At 40.0% G+C, this 23381-nt stretch overlaps 1 protein-coding gene across 1 annotated transcript in view; it reads left to right on the forward strand.

The window, feature by feature from the left end:
- The window catches only part of CSMD1 (CUB and Sushi multiple domains 1), a 1825670-nt gene that overhangs the window by 1157490 nt on the left and 644799 nt on the right, over positions 1-23381 (forward strand). Inside the window, exon 7 of the mRNA XM_046648453.1 lies at positions 19218-19295. Within this exon, the coding sequence (XP_046504409.1) occupies positions 19218-19295 (78 nt within the window). The remainder of the gene's footprint in view (positions 1-19217; positions 19296-23381) is intronic.

The following is a 23381-nucleotide window of genomic DNA, read 5'->3' on the forward strand; positions in this document are numbered from 1 at the left end:
GTTTATTATAACCAGCGTTTCAATATATACATAGCTTACATCTGTTAAACATACACAGGTGTTCTGGATGAAGTAATTAGCTAATGCCAAGAATTCTTAGTGATTTCTCAAGGAGCCCTCTCTTGGCCTCTGTTTTGATATTATCATGTTGTTGCTGTGCTCCTATATTTTTATCTCGGAGCAGGCAAGGTCTCTTAGGCAACGGTCCCTCTTGCTCCCGATATCGATATCATTTCTCCATCTGTGCCCCCGGGCGGCCGCCGCCTGGCTTAGGTTGCCCCCCAGGGGGTCTTACCCGTCATTGGCTAACCGGCCTTCTCACCTCCGGGTCACAGTTTGTTGGCAAGCTTTTTCCAGTGATTATTAACCCTTCCTGTGTCAGGGACGGCTACACATGGCACATTTGACATTAGGGGGAAAATTCCACAGAGTCTCAATTTAGACAATTCTTTTTTACAGCAGAGTCATGCTATGTTTCTGAAAATAATAAATCAAGTTAAACAAAAAAAAGAAAGAAAAGAAAAAGATAGCAACCCCATATGAAAAATGAGCAAGGGACATGAGTGAACGGGAAATTTTGAGAATAGGGAGCCCCAAAAAGCCAACTAGCATATAAACTGATGCTCAAACTTCTTAGAGTTCATAGGAGTGCAAACTAGAAGAACAATGGACAATCACCCATCCCCATTGACTGGGAGACTTAGAAAGCTGGCTCATGGGAGGTGGGCACGTGGGGCCTCCACACACTGCCAATGGCAGGATGATGGCACTGCCTTCAGGGATCCCTCCATCCCACTTAGTGACATGTCCCTCATGGGCCAGCAATTCCCCTCCTAGGTGTACATCCCAGAGAAATCTCCACATGGGGCCAGAAAGTGCTGTTTGAGGCTATTTCTTCAGCATCGTTTGTGGTGGTGTGGAGTGACAGGCAAGCTGGCCATCTACTCCAGGTGGGTGGCTGGCTAAAAGGAGTGCTCTGCAGTGAGAAGGAGAAATAGATCAAGTACAAGAGTGGCAGCAGGGATGGCTGTTAAAACACAGTGATGAGTGAGAAAAGCAAGGAATAGCGTGAGGCTGTAACTGTCATTTACAGAAACCCAAATGCCTGTGCGCAAAGCAGAAATCCACATTTTGCAAGAATATATACAAAATAAAGACATACTGGACTGTTTGCTTTCTAGGGGCAATGGAGGGAGATAAAAGAAGAAGTATTTATATAGAGGGTAGCATGCCCATCCCAGATCCACTAGTCAAGAGTCTTTGAGGGCAGGCACCAAGAGACTAGGTGATTCTGACGTGCAGCCAGGATTGGCACAAGCAGTTTACAGTATGCTTACATCACAGGACAATAAAAAAGAAAAAAAAAAAAGGAGTCAAAGCACTTGAGCACTGGTCAGCATTTAATGTAATATCCAGTTCAGTTCTACATTTTATAGCCGAAGAAAGTAAGACTAGGGATGGCTCAGCAATTTTAGGATCATAGAGGTTTAGAGTAGAAAGAGAGCTCATAGAAAAAAAATGCAGTAGATGGCAGATTTAAAACTACGTGGATGCGACAGTCCTGCTTGGGTCCACGCATCTGCTTGAATAAAAGGAATAAGATTGTTAGAAAAATTAGGGGGAATGATCAGCTTGTGCTCAGAATAAACACCGCATTTGACATTTGAGACGTCTTAATGCTTCAGCTCTTTGACTAAGGGCTGATCATTCAGATCAGTTTAAAGTATATGATTTGCAGGATTACAAGGGAACTGATTGCAGTCTCTCCTTTTTGTTTTAACCGTGATCCTTCTACCACTGCTCCGGGGTGGTGGTCTCCAGAGCAGATGCCCTTTTCCTTAGTTGATGTACAAGCCAATCACTCCAGCGAAGCACCATTAGAACATATTCAAACCTAAGTTTATATTTATTTGGCAAGAAAAGGGGTTAAACTTCATTAACTTTTAGTTATTATTTTTAATTGTGGTATAATAAACATAACATAGAATTTACCATCTTAACCATTTTTAAGTGTACAGGTCACTGGCATTAAATACAGTCACATTATCGTGCACCATCACCACCATCTGTCTCTGGAACGCTTTCCATTGTCCCAAACTGAGTCTCTGCCCCCATTAAACACTAACTCCCCATTTCCCCTCTCCCAGCCCTTTTATGAATTTGACTATTTTAGGTACCTCATATAAGTGGGATCCTACAGTATTTGTCCTTCTTTGACTGGATTGCTTCGCTTAGTACAATGTCCTCACGGTTCAGTCCTGTGCTAGCATATGTCAGGATTTCCTTCTTTTTCAAAGCTGAGAAATGTCCCATCATATGTACATACCACATTTTGCTTATCCATCCATCCGTCAATGGATGCTTGGGTTACTTTTATGTTTCAGCTATTGTAAATAATACCACTATGAATACAGGTGTACAAATATCTCTTCCATAGCCTACTTTCTTTTGGATATATACCCAGAAGTGGGATTGTTTGAGCATATGTAATTTTACCTTGAATTTGTTGAGGAACGATCATACTGTTTTCTACAGCTGCTATTTTACATTTCCACCAACAGTACACAAGAGTTGCAATTTCTTAAGCATCCTTAATTTTTAATATATCCATTGATACTATCCTTATGTGAAAAACCCTGTAAGGGTGGTAGTATCCAGAAGGAAGGGAGCTCCCACCCAGCTGAGGACTGACTGACTCACCTTCACTCGCACGTTCCCTTCCAGTGTGTCAGGACTGATGGCCGTGCTGCAGTTACCTGGAACATCTATGCAGATCTCCCAACTGTGCCTTAAGCACAAGCTTATGTATACTTGTCTTTCTGAGGAACTTCATTTAAAATGTCGATAAGAAACCTATGAAAATTAACATAAATAATAAATTTTATGAAAATAACTATATTTTTCAGAAACTAAGACAAAAAAAGTAGTGTGAGGCATAGCACCATTTTACATTTTTGTGACACATTTTCACATTGGGCTTGGAGGAAGAGGCTGGTCTTCATATCTGCTTCTATATCGAACATGCTGGGCTATGTTATTTTGGTTGAAGTCAGTGAAGAAAATCAGGGTTCATGGAGGTAGATAGTTGGAAAATAGAGGAATATTTTACTAGTCATTTTAGCCAATAGTGGATATTCTTTAGTACTATACCAAACTTAATAAATAGCTTTTTCTTAAAATTTAGTTGCAATGTACAATCCGAAATCATACAAATACTTTTTAATATTCTATTACAGTAAAATCCATTGGTCAATCTTGCATTGAGAATGAATCTTTTACCCTTGCCTGATTCTGTGGCATCATGCGTGGGTCATTTTGAAACTATTGGTTCACTGAGTTATTCAGATTTTCCATTTCTTGGTTTCAATACGCTCCCCCCCAAAATAGATACTTTACAATATCTTTAAAAATCACATTTGTTAATATCACTCCCTATCTCATCAAAAAAGTCTTTAAGTATTGGGAAGTTGTAAACGTCACAGAGGCAGATACTAGTTTTCCAAAATTCTAGTATTTGCTTAAAAACTCAAATTTTATCATCAGCAAAAATATTATCCAGTTATTTTTCAATGAATGATAGCTAATTATTCATTTTCAATTAAATATCACCAAATACCCAACTGTGAAAATCTGAATATCTGAGGATGGATCAATAGAATTCTAAGATGGCCCCAGTGATCCATGACTTTATAATGCTCCCCCTTGAGTGCAATGATGAGCTATCCTTCCTGTGATCAGGTTATGGTATACGCAGAGTTGGCTTTCAGAAAGGGACATTGTCTTCAGTGGCCCAGACCTAATCAAATGAGCCCTTCCAAGGGGCTCTTCCTGCAAAAATAGTCTTCATGAGAGAGATACAACATGAGCGAGATTCTCTATTCCATTGAAGATGGATGGGGCCACATGGCAGAGAGTGGCAGGTGGCCTGTAGGAACTGAGGGTAACCCCTGGTCAACAGTTAGCAAGAGGATGGGAACATCAGTCTAACAACTACAACAATTCCATTTCACCAACTACCTGATTGAAGCTGGTAGAAGATTCTTCCCAAGGGCCCCCATTGAGGAGTTATTCTGGCGAACTCCTTGAATATTAGATCCAGGTCAGAGAACCTAGTTGAGCTGCACCAGGATTTCTGACCTGAATAATTGTGAGACAATAAAGTGTTGCTGTTTTAAGCTGTTTGTGGTAATTTGTTATGCAGCAGCAAAAAGTAGTATGTTCACCATGACTTGTTAGTCTTTCTTTTAAGTAAAAATGTTGTTCCATGAAAAGGCAGCAAGTTCATCTCTGAAATCAAAGAATTGAATAAGTATTTCCCCTCAACACAAGCACCATACTTTGCTATTAGCAGAAGTGCTTTATAAGTACTTCCCCTTTCATCAAGCAGAACACTGAAAGGACATGCACTAACAGGTTGAGATTTAAGGAAATTAACTATTTTCACTGCTTCGTCCTTTGCATTCTTAAGTGAATTTAAGTGTCATGAGGAATGCAATGATTATGGGTGCTGTTTGATGCCACTGCCTTGATTCATGCTGAGGCATTCGCAGTTTTACCTACCACTGTTTTTGTACACAGTAAAACAAGCAACTAATCTCTTAATATGAATGAGAAAACAGTTATGACCTAATAGAGCCCCCGACAGGACTTGGGGACCCCAGGCAAGTGCATCACTCTTTAAGAGCCACTAGCGTAGTTGATCTCATCTATTTTCCAGCTTTTCAGTGGCATCTGTAGGCTAATAATCCCCAAATTTGTATTTCTAGCCCAGTTCTTCTCCTTGCTCCAGGCTCCTGTAACCAACTTCTTAGCTCCACATCAAATAATAGGCATGTCAGACTCAACACATGCCAAACCAAGTCTTATTTCCCTACACAACCTTATTCTTTCTAGTCGGCTGCCTCTCAGTATATGCTAGATTTTTCTTCCAGTTGTTCAGAACATAGAACAAAGTTAAAAGTTATCTATTTTGTGTAATGGTCTAATTAGAAAACCTAACCTAAAAGAACTTTAGTTCATAATCTAGAATCTAAAAAAGCTATTTCAGAGCAATTTACGGAACGCTGTGCTACAACACAGGTAATTCATGCCTAGACTGAACAGTTTTATGAATGGGGGCTTCTCCCACCATGTTCTCTTCTAAGGTGAGTTATTAACAGCAGTATTTTGAGACGATTGGCAAGAGGTAAGAAGATTTATAGATCAGAGATAAGTTCAAAGATAAGAGAGCAGATTCTTTTTATCAAAGAATGGTTCCAGATGTGTTTTAGGTTGGGTCAAATACTGTCATATTTAGTCAAGATTAGTGGCTTAATCAATATGTTGATGCCTTAGCTCTTGTGTCTTCAAGCTGTTAAAGTCACTTTCAAGTTCATCTTAACTTTTATGGAAGTTTGATGTCATTACATCTAAATGTTTTTGCCTGCAAATGTTTGCCTCTCAAAGGTGAAGATATCTGCATTGTCCTCCCTTACAATAACTGTTTGATTTTCTGACAAATTCCTAAATGTACAACACACACTAAATCTACTCCTTTTATGCTGGAGTTTTGGGGGGATTTTGGTGACGGTAGGAGAGGAGGAAAGAAGAAGGTGTCTATAAGTCTCTGTGACATTTATATATATCAGTATTTTCTATCAGAAATTTTCAGCCGCTAAAGAGAACTTTTCATTCTCTGTTATTTCTTCATACAGCTCCTCTCAGAAAATATCCTGTAATTAATTTCTCAAAAAATGGCTTAGGATGGTTCAGAGAAAATTTTCTTATTCCCATATAAGGAGTTTACATTTGTGTCTCCTTTTTCCACTACATTAAGTATGATTTAATATACCACTTAATGAAATTAATGGAGCTTTTCCAAAAACATCGGGGGGAAACAGCAAAATAATAGTACTTACAAAATTAGAATAATTAAGGAAAAAGTAGAGTAGGAGGAAACAACTTTAAACCGAAAATATCGTTAGAATTCAGAAACCAAAACAATTACAAGAATTTATTTGTCTCTTGTGCTATGCAACTGCTGTCAGTTGTCTCGTGGCTGAAGCCAAAATGATGAACTCAGCCCCACGGTGGCCAGTTAACTTTCTGCTGTTCTGTGGGTAAACCCGGTGAGTCGTCTGACAGGACTGGTTATAAAAAGCTGGGCTAGGGATGTTGGGAATCAGTTCCCATCCATCCTCACCCCTGAAATCCACAATCACACCCACGTGCTCACACCTGAGCACAGGCCTGTGCTGCCCGGGTCTGAGGGGCAGAGCTGCTTACAGAAGAAGAAAAAGGATGGGACTTAGGAATCTCACCAACGAAAAAGCATTTGTTTGAGGATCGTGCAGAGGCTAGAGAGAGAAAGAGATGTTTTTAGTGCAGCCCAGTCCTCCCATTATTCAAACGGCTCAACTGTCAGATCCTCACCTCATGTGGGGCTGCTTTGAACAGCGTCAGTTGCTGAAGGCTTTACAACTCTGCCCCATGGAGTAGGTCTCCCAGGGTTCCGTTTACATGCCTACCGCTAGGTATCATTTGAGCTTTCCCATGGGTCATGGAAGAGAAATATGCTTTTATTCTTTGCATGAAAGAATAAAGACTTTGGCCACAAATACCATGAGCTCTCTCCCACTGTGAAATGCCATCCCTGTTTGAGAGTGTCAGCACCCAGTGAATACCGTCGCTGTTAGAGGCATTGAAAGGTTTGCAGTAGCAGGAAAGAAACGTATGTCGTGAGATTTGTTGTTAACAGGCCCTCACCGCGTCTGAAAGGACACCTGTATTATATTGAAGCAGTTATGCAAATAGTTTTCATGGCGGTTCCCGTAGTGATCAGCTTCAACCAATCTCACAAACAGAAGAGGCAGGAGTGGTACCAGGAGTTCACCAAGTGATGTGCCAGTAGCTCCCCTCCTTTCTTCTGCCCTCCTTTTTCTCCTATAAATTGCTAGAATTAGGATTCTTTGGTGAAGGTTCTCAATCCATAGCACTAAATGAGTTTTAGCAAAGCTGCCCCAGTTCACCTCCCATTTGTATATAACAATATCTTGACTATGGTACCTTTGCCAACACAGAGTTTTAGCATCTAAAAGAAAATATTTACTCCCTTGGTAGTTGAAAAATGCTATCCCATTTTCATTTGCATTTAAAATAATTAGTGAGCTTATTCATTTATTTTTTGAGACAAATGTTGCTATTATTGTCTCATAGTCTATACGTTATTTTATAGGGAGTTTGTTACTATGATATTTTTTTAATCTAGAAATAACTGCCTTTTCTTTTCTATGTTATTTGGTTTATTGATTGATTGATTGATTATTGGTTTATTGAATGATATGCACATGCCAATTTCTCTGTTGGAAATTGGCATGGCAGGATGTGGTCCTAATACCTTAAGAACTCTGCTCAGGGAGTTTGTGTCTTCCCCAGCTTGCTGTGTGTGGTGAAGTTTAAGGGACAAAGGTGAGGAAAAGAGACAGTAACACTTCACAATGAATGTAATCACAAATTGGAAGTTCCCCTCCTAAACAAGCATTTTTCAAGCACTGTGCACGCCTACGATGGGCCGGACATGGCACCTACTTTATTTGTTATCTCATTCATTCTTCACTACAACTCTGTGAGGCAGGGGACATCATCTTTATTAAACAGAAGAGGAACCTGAAGTTTAAGGACCTCTTAACATGCCACGGTGGCATCTTTCTTGAGCCTCAGAACAATGATTAGATCTCCCATCTAACTCCCAAATCCACACTGTGTAAGTGTGAGGCTTTTCCTGTTAAAAGATGCAAGAGTTAAAATGTAAAACTGGAATTGCCCTCAGTATATGTCCTAGTCTGTCCATGCTGCTATAACGAAATACCACAGACAGGGTGGCTTACAATAACATTTATTTCTCACAGTTCTGGAGGCTGGAAGTCCAAGATCATGGCTCTGGCAGATTAGATGCCTTGTGAGAGTTCTGCTTTCTGGGTAATAGACAGCTTTCTTCTCCCTGTGTCCTCCCGGGGTGAAAGGGGAGGGAGCTCTCTGGGGTCTCTTCTATAAGGGCACTAATGCCCTCATGAGAGTCCAACCTTCATGACCTAATCACTTCCCAAAGATCCCACCTCCTAATACCATCATATTGGGGGCTAGGATTTCAACATATGAATTTTGAGGGAACACAAACATTCAGACCATAGTAGACTAGGAGGAAGTGAATGGTAATCAACATCTATTTAATGCATACCGTATGCCCAGGAGAGGACCAGAGTATATTTTCTGTGAATGATGCTCCTGCCATTGTTCAACCTCAGCTGAGATCTCTGCCCAGCAGCATGCTTTTTACTCTGCCTAGAACATCTTGTTTGTTCCTAACAATAGTCCTGCAACAGATGTACTGTTAGGCTCACGTTTCACAAGAAACACTGAAGTTAATTTTTCCAATGTCTGCTCTGTAATAAATGGTAGAGAGAATATGGAACTCTGCTCTGAATTAAATACCAACTGCTTTCCTCTATTCTGCATTATCTGCCTAGAACAAGAGTGAGAAAATAGAATATTAGGCTCTTTAAAATTCAAACCCTTCATCTAATTGATGAGGAAAAAAACAGGGCTGTTGCTCAAGATTTCAGAAAAGTTCAAGAGTGAGACTGGAGCTCAGATCTTTATATTCTAGGAGAGACTCCTCTCTGCTGAGCCCTGGTGGCTTGCCTGGGAAAAGTATAGTAGGAAATCTTTTCACATAATGAAATGTAAACAAGAAGACTATCTTAAAGGAAGGAGACACAAAATCTTTATGGGAATGTGTACATTATCCAGGACAATTCTGTTTACAGCCCTCTGAATGTTCTCTACATCTTAATTTGTTACCTGACCCACCAACCCCATAAGACATCAACCAAAACCCTGCTCAGAACAAGCCTAACACGTTCTCTTTCGCTTATAGGAAACCACAGAGGACGGAGGAGATAGCTGAGACATATAGTCAAAACCAGTTAAAACTGGTTGACTGGTTGAAGGCAACATGGCAGTCCCACCAGACCTGACAAAAACACTACAGCTCATTATACACTCATTGTAATACATCACCATATTATGGAACACACCCACAAGCACCATGACAGTTTACAACCGCCATGGTAATGGATGGCAGGATATAAACAAATAAAGAAAGAAAAGAGGTGGCACCCTTCCTCCCCAGACAAGCCTGCCCATTTTCCCAAATAATTGAATTTTCCTCCCCTTCATTACTTTGACCCCTTAACAGCTGCTTAATTCCCCAAGAGCAGAGATGTTGATTTGCGAACTTAGTTCCTGCTTCTCCTTTCTCTGGCCATTGAATAAAGCATGTGCTGTTGAACACTCAGCTTCAGTTTCATTTCAAATCCGCAACACTGAACAGAAAAGAACCCTCTGAGGAAGGGATGGATTGTGAGTATGAGGCCCACCCATAGGCCCGTCCTTGCAGCTCCTTCTGAATGTGGGTTGAAGTCCCACTGGAGCGAGGTGACATTGGTAACAAATTCAGGGAAGATGGTGCAGCAGAAAAGTTGTTTTTCTGGGCACATCATCTCACCCCTTTTGTTGCTTTTCTCCCTTTCTCCAAAGTGTCCCTGATTGGTGCCCCCTTCCTTCTCCCCTCTCTTATCCCTTGGCCCCCACCTATGCACCTCTGTTTTGGAGGAAATGGCCTGAAATGACATCTGTGGAGTAACGCAATGTATCACTACAAAGCTAAGTAAAAAATATTTTCATCCCAACATGTTCCAAGCTAAGTCCTCAATGTTCTTATCTCTAACAACTTAAACCACAGGGAGATGTATTATTTAATTAAATCCGTGATTTGTTAAGCACATGGAGACAAAATTAATAGCCTGCCTTCCAACTAAGCATTTTACTGTAATTACCCTTTAAGTTGGTAAAGGATCCACCAACAAAGTGTTTGTGGGTATCCCACACTAATTCTTCAGCTACCTAGACATGACCATCTGTGCAGCAGTATAACTTCACATATAAAAAGTTTTTTCTTTCAATTCATAGGGCTGTTAAGTGATGTTAGAGTGAATGATTCTGATAACCAATCAACAAGGAATATCAACAATAAAGCTGTTAACATTGTGAAGTTTAGTAAATAAATATCTGTGACTTTTCAGATGCCAAAGATCACTTATAACCAAGCTTAGAAAGGACTATTTCCCCAAGCAACGAAAGAATGCTGGCTGATAGAAAACAATAAACAGTAACAATGAAATTTGATAATCTAGTTCCTAAAACTTGGTTGTCAGTTTCCTGAAGGGTCCATGTTCAAGGACATCATGAAATTTAATAAAAAAGTAGGAATACCTGAATATGGATCAGCTTAAAGGGAGCTGCTGGCAAAATAACCTAGCAAAGACAAGACAAGAATTATTTCTAGATTAAAAACATGTATTGTAATAACACTTAAACTCCCCATAAAATAATGTATAGACCACGAGGCAGTAGTAAGATTTGTCTCAAAGAATAAATGAATAAGTGCATTCATTAATTTAAATGAAAACAAAAATGAGATAGCATTTTTTAACTACCAAGTCAGTAAGATTTTTCTTGTATATGCTCAAACTCCATGTTGACAAAAGGTGCTATTGTTAAGATATTCTTAAATACAACCGCTAAGGTGAACTGGTACAGCTTTTCTAAAAACCAGTTTAGACTTTTAGATTAAAGGCTTTGACCAAAGAATCCTAATTTTAGCAGTTTATTCCATGAAACTGATCAGAGTTTGATGATGTGGTAAAAAGGTGTTTGTGTTATATACAGTTGCAAGAAGTAAGCAAAAAGCCAATGTCTAATAGTAGAGGAATTAAATACTTTATGATTTGTTCATACAACATAATAATATATTATTTGTTTTTAAAATATATTTATGATTTTAATCCATTAAAAGTATTTTTTAATATTTAATGGCCTCCATAAATCAGATTTTAAAAGTAAGCTATGTAATGACAAGGAAAAATGCTGAAAACAGAATAAAAATGTATTTACAGTTTTCTTTTTATTCTGTAAATACCGCATGTGTGTCTCTACCTCTATCTCCCTATTCGCTTATATATACAATGCTCATAGAGCTGGAAATAAAAACCTAAAAAATGATAACATTGGTCATTTCTAGGTGATGTGATTTTTCGGGCAGTTACTTTTGTTTCTTCTTGATAATTTTTAGGTTTTCCCAAATTTTCTGCAATGTCCATCTGCTGCTACAATCACAAATAAAAGTATTCTGTAGACCAGGACAACACAATCAGTACTATGTGACTCAGTGCATATCTTTTGTTATGGCAGGATTAGTACCAATAGATGTTTAAACCATATTTAAGCAACTAACAGACAAGTTCATTAAAAGATTTCTTAGATGATTGTTTAAAGAGCCAATTAATCAAATTCTGATTTTGAAAAATTTAGTATTATGAGAAGACATGATTACTAGTATATAATTATTTAAGTATAATGCAATAAACTTTTTATAAAGAGAAAATTTTAAAATTTAAAGTGTGATCAAAATTAGTGTGGTATAATCTATAAAGGAGACAGCATTGCCTCATGGTGAAACAGGCAGATTCCAGAATTGGACTTTGCCAGCTCTCATAATGGCTCTACCACTTCAAGCTGCGTAACTTGGAATAAATTATTTAACTTCTCCGTAACTCAATATTTTTCTGCAAATGATTGTAATAATAGCATAAATCTTATAACATTGTGGTAGAATTAAATAGGATGTATATAAAGCACTTTGCATCGTGTCAAGTGCATAGTAATTTTTAAAATTATTGCTCATTAATAATAATATATTTTATTAGATGATCACATACTTCTATTGGATATGTGGCCAATGGAGTGACAAGGAAAGTTTAAATATGCGGCAGAACATACTAAAGCATCACATGATGACATTCAGGCTTGTGAACAAGGAGAAGCCAGTGACTTAGGAGGGCAACCAGCAGTGTGGGGTTCTGGAAGCGGAGGGCAGACGGTGTGTGGAGGAGCTAAGTGTATCACAGCTAAAGAGGAGCCTGCAGAACCAGCCAGAAGACCGACAACAGGGAAGACACAGCTGACCTTGCTGAAGGCTGTCTTCAGATTCAAGAGAGACTGAGAAGCTACACAAATAGAACAGTGGGTTGGAGGAGTTTCCCCTCCTTGTCCCTCTTCTCCTAGGAGAAAAGGGACAGTGGCAGCTGTGGGGGAGTGTGGACATGACAGGGCTCTGTCCGTCTGCTTGTTTGCATGCCGGCTTCTTTCTTGTTGGCTTGGTCTTGGTTTATAGAGATGTGAAGTGAAACAGCGTGTTTGTGTAATAATGGGATTGATCAAGCAGGAAAGAAAAAAGTGATTATGCAGAAGGTGGAAAATATGATGACACCCTGTTTTCGAGGTGATGAGCTCTAGTGCAAACACGGTTGCTGACAAGGAAACGGCTCCATCATCTGTGGGAACAGCCACGATAAGAGCACGTGATTCGACCGACTTCTACTAGCATCAGCATGAAACTTACACTAAGAATTGTTAACAGAAAATAGGAAATTGGGTCAACACTTAGATATTTAATGACTGTTTATTGTTGTTATTCTTATTTAATGGTTGTTTAACTACAGAGACACTTTGATATGTAGTTTAAAAATTTCTTAAATGTGCGTTAAAAATGTAAAGTGATCTGAATTTTGGTGACTCTTCTGCGATATAAACACGTAAAATCTAATGAAGAAATGTTAAACAGTTTGGGGAAGTTCTATGTAATTGGATCTATTAAGGAAGCATTGGAATATTTTGAAACCATTCCTAAAAGATTATGGTGTAAATGCTCCTAGGAAAAAAAAGTGAGGTTTACAGTAGGTGAAAGAATGAAAAACCCTGGAATTCTTCAAGATGTATGATTTTCAAAACATTTATTTTTCTCTTCAAAATGAGAAAGATTGATAAAACTCTCTGAGATACTGTAAAAGAAGTTTAGGGGTTGTTTCCCCAATAATAAAGGAAAACAGAAAATATCCCAAACGACACATAAACCAAAATATTTTTTTTCTGAAGAATGCCATTTTCTCTCAATTCAAGAATAAATTAACATAAATACTGGAATTTTAAATAAATCATATTTACTAAGGTGATGCTATAAAAAGACAATGTAAATATAAAAGATTTCAATAACTTACAGAATGTAATTGCTTACTTATCAAATCTAATGGAAAGCTATTGATTAAATAATTGTAAGAAAATTAAGTTAGAGAAGATTTATGACAATAATAAAGCTCAGTAGATTCATTTATATATATTATATACTTAAATAGTTTATACATCTTATATTTATAGTGAGTGAGCCCTTGCAAGTCGAAGGATTTCCTAGGATTTCACTATTATTGCCATCACTAAGTGTGAATCTTTGGTGTACTGCTTAGATGGGAATTTTTTAGCCTGGAGAGGCATTAGTAAGATTATGATAATCCTCCAAGTCAATAATAAGTCCAATAAACACAGTTTATATTTTGAATTCCAAAGCCCGAATTCTTCAGTTTTGTCATAATTGGTGTACATATGGTCCAACAATTTCATCTGTGGTTTCTCAATGACTTCTGACCCTGTATTTACTAAATCAAGTTTGTTTGAAACAATTTTGCATGTTATTTATTACCTTGGAATTTCCTTAGCTCCCCATTATAGGTAAAGCATTGTTTTAGACGCTGAGTCCTCTCCTCTGGTACAGGAAGTTCTGGGGAATCAGGAGCAGAAGATCCGAGTTGGTTTCCTAGGAGGTCTGATGAGCAGGGGGACCTCAGAGAGGTCTGATGTCTTGCTGCCGAGGGCCGGGCAGAGAACCCGGGAGGGATCCAGGACTGAGCTCGAATAGGGGCCAATCGTGGCCATTGAAGGAGCAGGACATTCTCCATGCAAAGGAGAGAGAAAGTAGTTGCATCATGTAGAAACAGTATTATCGATCTGTTACCTCATTGCCTCTTTAAATAATAATGAAAACTGTTGTCATGTCAGTGTAGTGATGCTTCCCTCATGTTTTCAGACTGCCTAAAGAAAGTGGCTTTTAACCTAACCACAGAGACTATAGTGAAAGCAGCTGCTGTAGTGAAAAAAAAGGAAGAAAAAGTAAAGGAAACAAAATAATGTATCCCTTAGGTATGGTTATTGCTGTGATTTTCAATCTTTTCTACCTTTAATCTACAAACATTGCCTCCAGAATTTTACACCTTCCTAAATGTCATTATAAGAAAAGGGGGTTGATTTTATCTATTTGAACTTGTTGAATCTGAATTACTGGGAATTATTCAGCCAAGACAGAAGCGTGAGTCTCAAACTCTAATTTTTGCATCTATTGAATGCCCTCTTACCCCCCAAAATAAACTAACGAAGAGAAAGGAAAACAAAGTAAATTTTTTTTTAAAAAACACAACTGGGTAGCTGGGCTCAAAAGGAAAAATGAAGCTTGAAGGCCAGCTCCAGAGTTTCTGATTCTATAGGTCTGAGATTGGACCCAAGAATTCACATTTTTATCAATCACAGAGAGTGATTTTATCACTCATTCCAAGATTTGAGAATGAATGGGCTAAATTTTGATCCGTGGAAAACTACAGGCTGTTGGAAGAGTTTCCCTGGGTGACTGGTCTTTCTGGGGGGGATTCCTGCAGCTCCTCATCTGTCTGCCCCACTCTCTCCCTCCCTGCTGTATCCTTCTTTCTAAGTGGAAATCCCTCTGCCCAGCCCAGGGGGAGCTGGAGGGAGGAGCAGGAGGACTCCGCAGGGGGAAAAGAAAGCCTCATGGGAGGCCATGAGAGAAAGGCCCTTGAGGATGCACAAGTCAACTTCCCTTTCTTTACAACATTGCCAAGAACTAGTGCTGTCCGATAAAAAGATGTAGTAACTTGAAACAAATTAGAAGCTAGTGGAGGGGATAGTCTGCAGCAGTACGGCACCATCTTACTGAAAAAAAAAAAAAATCCCTGTGGAAATGAGCTTCACTCGGCTACATACACTTGTTTTCAAAATTATGGAATTTATTAGACTCTCAGATCAGTCCTGTGTGTTCAGATACTTTTATCACACCCTGAAGGCTACTCATTTTTTCTTTTTATTTTCTGAGAGCATCGAGTCCTGTTTGTTTTATCTGTTTACTTTGGGTGACATTTGCTTTGAGTTTTATGCTCTTTATTATCTCCCATTGATTCTCCTGTTTGTTATTTATTGTGCATTCATCTCCTCTCTCCTGAGTAACTTCAAGATGAACTAATTTCAGCACAAGAAAGCTGAAAGGATGGGAAACACACATCAAGGCATTTGCCAGTTCCAATTACAGCATTGTTCTGGGGAGATCTGATAGAGGAGATCCATGTGTGGCCAACAGAACTGTGAAGAGTGAGAACAGATTCCAGATCTCATGTTCCCCCTCCTGCATTGTTTATCACTGCAGCTCAGAGATAAGGATGGGAGAGAAGTAAGAAGAATGAGCAGGGAGAAGAAAGACGCCGGGTGCTGCGGGTGTTCTCTGGAAAGCAGTCTCTGGATGGATGTTAGAGTGCAGGATGCTCACTGGGGAGTGTCCTTTGGGGTTGTCACCCGTGGAAGGGGGAGGAGGCAGTGGTAGTCGGAAGCTGAGGTCAGGTTTCATGGAGGTCCAGAACAGCCGAAGTGAGGAACAGGTGCTTGAGCTGAAATAACTCTCAGTGTGGCCTCTTCCAGGCTTGTGTACCCTCACACGGATTACTCCTTGTTGTGGCTGCCCCTGGAAGCTATGACCCTGAGCAAAGTGACTGTACAACTGAGCATCCCCTGAAAGGGGTGGACAGCAAGTGGCTACCCACTGGCCAGTCCTTTCCTGAAGGGGCATCTGCCTGGTGCATCTCCATGTCTACCACGAGTGGGCTGAACATCAGGAGTCCCGTGATCTAGTCGTGGCGCTGGCTGTAATGATCGGTTTGAGCTACATAACCACACTGGGCTGATTTCCTCTTTTCTAATCCACGCTGTTGGGAAGAGCTCTCCAAGTTTATAAACTCCCTTCACACCCTTGTTTTCCCCCTGCGCACCTAGTGAAATACTCAGGAAAAGGATTCATACTCATTTGAAAAGATTTCATCGCCAAGATTTATAGTATTTAAGTGCTATGTCAGGTTATGTGACTAGATTAATGGGGACAGGATTCAAAAATCCAAGGCCAGACCCCTTGGATCATGCAAGAAGGGAATACTTGTATCTCGCTTATCCTACCAAACATGTAGAGTCATCACAAGAAAGAGATCAGGTGAATAAGAACATTTTGAAAAATAATTCAATAGTCTTTTGGGTAGAAATTGTACCAACTTGCCATTATATTGGTGTTATGGTTATGAATTATATCCCAAACAAAGATCAATAGCCACAGCACCTATGTCCAATCACATCTGACACTGCGCTGTACCCCACCACCTGCACCTCGTTCCATTCCATCATCCCTCAAACTGTTGTCTCAGACACGGCACAGGTCCCCACCGTGGGAGTGCTCCTTAATCCTCTTCTACTCAACATCTCACATCTGCTGTCCCAGGAGCCCGCAGAGAGGCCATCCCTCAGTCTCAGCTTGACCACAGGCTCCATCAGAGAAAGCCTCCCCTTATTCTCAGTGCCTTGGCGACCATTTCCCAGACATCCAGATGCCCTTCCACCACAGCTTACCTGTACTGTAGTTGTCAGGCATCTCAGCTCTGGTGAAAGCCACCACCTCGTCGCCCTCCTCACCCAGGCACAGCTTTGTCTCCACCACCCCAGAATCTTCCCAAATGCCAGCCCCTCCCCTTCCTTCCAAAGCAGCTTCCTGTAATTCTCTCCTTGGGGGAGCTTTTCTTCAGTGAAGCCTTAGCCATGGAAAGGAGATGTCAATGCCAACATGAGGGTGAATTGCTTCTTTCCTTGAATTCAACAGCTTGCCGTTTAGGAGGGAGGTGGGAGATGGGAGAGAATCAGCTTTTATCCTATTACTGCAGAAAGAAAAGAAATAAAAGTATCAATATACTCTCCTTTCACTCTAACTTTGTGGCACTCAGATGATTATCATGGCCAGGTCAGGGCTCTTGGCATTTTCAGCTTCCTTCCTTTCCGGTGGTCCACATATCTCAGTCTCTACCCCCCATGCCTTCCATGCTCAAGCTGGTAGAACACAATGGAAAGGTGTTGGGTTCTGAGTGAGAAGATGTGAATCCACATCCCACATCTTATCCCAATGTACTTTCAACAGTCTGTGAACCTTGCTTTCCTGATACGAGTAAGACTCGGCATAATACCCACCTCAGAAGGTTGTGGGGGGAAGTAAACACTATAGTGTCTTTGAAGATGCTTTCTAAAATATAAGCTATTATACAAATGTCCCTTTGATGAGGTGAGATGAGAAGTGGGATGAGGGATTCTCAGAGGTAGAGCCACTGAGATGTGATACCCAGAGGGCCAGAAAATCCAGTGACCAGAAAGAAGAGAGCATGGAGAGGGAACAAATGTTCAGTAACATCGGTGATGGAAGGACGGTCCCAAAGGGCAATTCTTGGGGCGACTTCTAGTGCAGCCATGGGCATGCAAGTGATACAAAAGCAGTAATAAACACTGCCATGTACTGAGCCTACTGTGTCCAGGGTCCTCTGTTAAAGATGGTACATTTATTATGTCTCAGCCTTATATAACTCTTGTACTCCTGAATTCTGTATCAGCATGCCCAATGTATCAGTGAGGACTCTCCAGAGAATGAGAACCAATAGGATGATATATAGACGTATATATATCATACATTTTTAGATATATCAATTTTTTTGTAAGACTGGCTCTCATAATTACGGAAGCTGAGAAGTCCCAAAATCTTCAGGGTGATTTGGCAAGCTAGAGACCCAGGAGAGCTGACGGTGTAGTTCCAGTTCAAAGGCTGGCAGGCTCGTGACCAGGAAGAGTCAATGTTTCAGTCTGAATCTGAAAGCAGGAAAAAAATCCACACCCCAGAATGAAGGCAACCAGGCAGGAAGAATCCTCTCCTACTCAGGAAGGCGTCAGCTTCCTGGTCTCTTCAGGCTTTCAACTGATCAGTAGAAACGCACCCACACTAAGGATGGCAATCTGCTTTACTCAGTCTATGGATTTAAGTGTTAATCTCATCCAAAAATCGCCCTCACGGAAACACACTGAATAATCTTTGACCAAATATCAGGGCACTCTGTAGCCCAGCCCAGTTGACACAGAAAATGAACCATCATAGCCATTTTACAGATAAATCTGAGTTAACAGGCTACATAGCTACCGAATTGTAAGCAAAGATTTGAACCCAGATCTGTAGGCCAGGTCAGGGCTCTTGGCATTTTCAGCTTCCTTCCCTTCCAGTGGTCCTCATGCCTCAGTCTCTACCCTCCACTCCTTCCACACTCAAGCTGGCAGAACGCAACGGAAGTAGCTTTCAGTTGCTCTAGGTCCCGTCTCATGTACGTGAATCAGAAATGTTTAAATTAAAATAGTAATAATGTTAATATTTAAAACAGGAGCGTTTAAATTAAACAAATGCCTCCACACTTTTTTTCCAGAAACAATCAGAAAAAGTGGTACTTCTTAAAATATTGAATGCAGGACCTAAAAAGTCAAGAAACATTTAAATCTGAGAACTGTGACTGTAGAAACCAGATCATATATGTTTTGTTTATATTGCCTATAGGTTATAAGAGCTTTTTTTTTTTTAACATTTTATCCCCATCATGTGGATCATGCTTTTCCCATACAACCTCTCCAACAATACATATTTTCTAAACTTTGGATGATTAAATGAATATATGAATAAGTGAAATGGCAATTTTCAATTTCATCTAAAATTTTTCATGAACATAGCAAATTTAGAAAACTCTATAGTCAGTACATCTAAGGTGAGAGAGCAATCTGACTGTATGCTTTGGTAAAGTGATAATGATTTATAGAATTTGCCATTGCTGGAGGTAAGCATGTTTGGGCGTAGAATGTAAACTGCATCACATATTATTTTTAGCTTCTGACGCTGCTATTACAAGATAGGATCTTGCTGTTTGATAGCCTTGCGTTAATTATTCACAAGCTCTTATACTTCATTTGCTTTGCATCATTAACCTCTTAGAACATGTCCCATTTTCCAGAGGTTGGTAGGAAAGAAGTTATGACTGGAAATACTGTGAGGATAAGACACTATTTTATGATTTCTCTTTGAGTCTTACCTACTAATGGCTTTATTTTGTTTCTTCCAGTGAAAAAGGCAATTGAGTTGAAGTCAAGAGGAGTCAAGATGCTGCCCAGCAAGGACAGTAGCCATAAAAACTCTGTCTGTAAGTCCTCTTTCTTTCTATATGAGGATTGATATGTCAGTTACAGGGAGCACGAAGGAGAGGAGAGAACGGAGCAGTTCCGGAGAAGTGGTTCTATAAACTGCTTTTCCTGTTTAATCTCTTTCTCCTTTTCTTCTTCCAAAAGTATTTGCTGGGAGAAAGAATATACACTGGCTTCACATTGTTTGGGGACGAATGTCATGTTGATGCTATCTCCTAAACATGTCTCAAATCTGTCTTACTCTTCGCCCTCATTGGTCACCATCTGAGACTGGACCTTCCAGATTTCTTTGTTAAAAGGTGTTCCACTATTAGGGGTTTGGACTCCAGTTTCTCTCTCCATTCTGGTTTACCTCTCCAGTCTGGTACACCAGATTGATCCTTGGGACATAGAGGTTTGGTCTTGTCATCTTCCCATTAAAATGTTCCTGATCATCCATGGTCTGAAGAATAAAATAGCTTTAGGGCAAGATGTGCATCCTTCCAAGGAAAACAAGAGTGTGAAGACCATGTCTATGTGGGTTCCATATGGATATGCCCAGCACATGGTAGGCACTCAGTCAACAGCTGTTGGATGAGTGAAAATATCCCCTACCAGCTCTGGTGTCTTCTCCTTGGCGCCGCTCATCATTATCTAGCCAAAAGGACCACCTCGCCATTCCTTGCACATGTCATTATGCATCTCTGCTAGAAGTCCCCTCTCTCCCTTCTTTGCCTGCAAAAGCCCTATTTGAGCCTAGAGACTCACCATATGAAGGCTTTCCTGACTCCCCCAGGCACGGTAGGTGTTCCCTCTTTTTGTTCCCCCATGGCTGCATTTTTACCTCTGCTACAGGATTTACTTTGCCATAGTGTCACTATGGGTTTGCCTTTCCACTAAATGCAGATCAGTAGGATCCGTGGAGATGCCCAAGTGGGTTTATTTCCAGTGTGGTCCTTCCCACACATCCTGCTCTTTTTAAGACTGTCAACCTGTTGGATTTCCTTTTCTATTCATTCCTAGTGACCTCTTCTTGTGCTGTTCTTACTAACCTGCTCTCTTGGTGCTCTTTGCCCTGGTGTTTGGAATCTGTGTATTTTATTTGTTTTCCCATTGCATAGCAGTTGGTGGAGGTGGAAGCTTGGGATGGACATCCGGAGTACCCTTAGTTCAACCAACTCTATTTTTATCTGGATGGTATATTGAGCTACTGCACAGGTTTTATTCATGATAAATATTTCACTAAAACTAGTAAATAAGCAAAAACTAACTATAATAAAAATCTTTAAAAGTCACATTGTAGATTGACCTTCCTCTGCTTCCTCAGTGTGACCATTTTATGGCTTCCTACTGATTGCCCGTGTAACAATAGTCCGTCTACTCTGTGCAATGACCCTGCCCCATGGCATCTGGAGAGGACAGAGAGGTAGACCCAGACCCCTAGGATGTAGGCTTCAGACACAGGGTGTGTCTTAGATCGTCCAGGCTACTATAACAAAATATCATAGACTGGGTGATTTTAATATATTTCTCCTAGTTCTGGAGGCTAGAAAGTCCAAGATCAAGGGTCAGCCGATTCAGTGTCTGGTAAGGAGTTCCTTCCTGACACATGGATAGCCATCTGCCTTCTCATTGTATCTTCATGTGGCAGAAAGAGATCATCTTTCCTCTCTCTTCTTATAAGGGCACTAATCTCATCATGGGGGCTCCACCCTCATGACCTAATCACCTCCCAAAGGCCCCACCTCCTAACACCATTGTCTTAGGGGTTCCGATGTCAATAAGTAAATTTTAGGGGGATGCAGACTTCAGTCTATAGCAAGGTGGATTCCCCAAACTCTGACTACAACTCAGGTCCATAGGTCCCACAAAAAAATTACTCTGTGAATGTTTTCATTCCACTTTCTGTTTGATAATCATGAGGAGTGTCATTCAATTTAGATTAGACTCAAAAAGGATGGAAGCCAAATGCAGAAAGAAACCAACTGAGGGACAGAGGAGAAAAGAAGAGAGTTTTCAAAAATAAGATGTAATGTTTTGTTATTATTAGCCTTTAATTCAGGATGTTCAATAGTATGGGAGATATAGTACTTATAATAGTTTTGAAATTGATTTTTTTATGGTTAAAATCTTGCAGAAATGATCCATTACTGTAGAGCCATGTATCAAATTTGATTACATCAAATCAATATTAGGTCCAATAGAAGATCAATTAGACATCAAACTTATCTGCTGGAATGACATTTAGGCAGAAGGTTTTTTTGTGGGTATCTCTCTCTGTCCTTATCTGAACATGAATTGACAAACACGTAATTAATCATTTGGCATTAGAAAGTGTTCTGTCCTTTCTCCCAGCAGTATTAAACAATTTTTTTTGTTGTCATACATGAGAATTAATCATTAGAGAAAATAAGGAATTGAAGAAACGGTGAGCCTTCTAAGATCAGCAACGCAATAAACAGTAATATGTTATTTATGTGGAAGGTGTGACTGAGAAAACTTTAAGTGCTTCACAGAGAAAAGAACATGGGCTTTGAAGCTAGAGAGACATGGATTCAGTAGCTATAAAAGTATTTATCTCATTCAAACCAAGTTTCATCATTTATAAAATTATGATAGCAATGATTTTTATAGCGTTGTCATGTAGATAAACCAAAGTATTTGTAAATTGCCCATTCCAGTATATGACATAAGGTGGGCATTCTGCAAACCATACCCATTAGGAAATTTCCATATATAAATAGAAGGAAGTAAAGAATCTGAGTAATAGGTCAACCAAGAATTTAAATGGCCCAGGGGTCATACTTTCCGGAGGAGGAGGTAAGATCCAGACCACTGAACTTATTTTCTAAGATCTTAGAAACTCGTCTGGCTAGTCAGAGAAGGTGAGCCCAGAATGCACAGACCTCCTAAAAAGCCATCCAGCCCACATTGTAGCACATGGTGTTAGCCTTTATCTATGAAATGATGGACCCCATTTTCTCATTTAGCTCCTCATTAATTTCTTGCCATCTTTATGACATATGAGATTGCACATAAAAGTAATTTATGTATTTTATACATATAGCTTCTCTTGCTGCATAGATTTTATTTGCTGACATTATTTAATCATTTGCACACAGATTATCTAATGTATTTACATATAGCATTTATATTAAATGCTAGTAGTGCCTTTGGTACTGGCTTCATTCTTTTTCAAGCCATTCAATAGACTTTTTATTGTTAGTGCCTTCCTCTCAATTCTAACACTTAGTGACCCTGTTTACAGCAGAATGGAAATCTGCCTGATATTTGGGACAATACTTTCAGAAGTGAGTGGCCAGGTCCTTCTTTCTAGTCTGTCTTAGTCTGGAAGTTCCACTGAAACCTGTCCATGGGTGACCCTGCTGGTATTTAAAACATTGGTGGCATAGCTTTCAGCATCACAGCAACACGCAGCCACCACAGTGTGACAACTGACAGATGGAGGTGTGGTTCCCTGACGGTAAAGGAACCCTGTGAGAGCACTGAATCTTAACCCCTAGACCCCCAGGGCTGGCTACAGTAAACACTAGTCTCTGTCCTTTCTGCTTTACCCCAAGGGCTGGTTTTCTCTGGAAGATCACAGCCTCTGATAGTCTAGAGATTAAGTCCAAGCATACAAGTCACTCTTGCCCAAGTTACACAATTGCCCTGAATCTTGGTTCCTCCATCTGTGGATTTGGGGAAGGGTAGAACAAAATATTCATACAACATGCTTAGCCCCGTGTCTCACAGCCATTGTTGGCGATTGTCCCACATCACTCTCTGTTGACCTCTACTTTAGTATTTTGCATTCTATATCGACGTTTTTGTTGTTGTTTATAGGTCTTTCTCTTTCATGAGGTTCCTCACAGCGGAAGAAATGTGACAGCAATGACCATGTACCTATCTTTTTACTCCAGAATCTAAGACTGTGCCTTCTAGGAAGTGCTCACGCAGTGCTTAGTAATTAAAACCTGACATGAATCGACTACACTAAATGGACTACAACTGTCCTTTTGTGGGTTTGAGTTATGTTCTGCCAGTAGGAAGCCCCAACAGGGTATTGGAAGGAAACACAAATATTAAGTTGGGGTATTTATTCC

This window comes from Equus quagga, chromosome 22, assembly GCF_021613505.1.
Source record: "Equus quagga isolate Etosha38 chromosome 22, UCLA_HA_Equagga_1.0, whole genome shotgun sequence".
In the NCBI taxonomy this organism is placed as follows: Eukaryota; Metazoa; Chordata; class Mammalia; order Perissodactyla; family Equidae; genus Equus; species Equus quagga.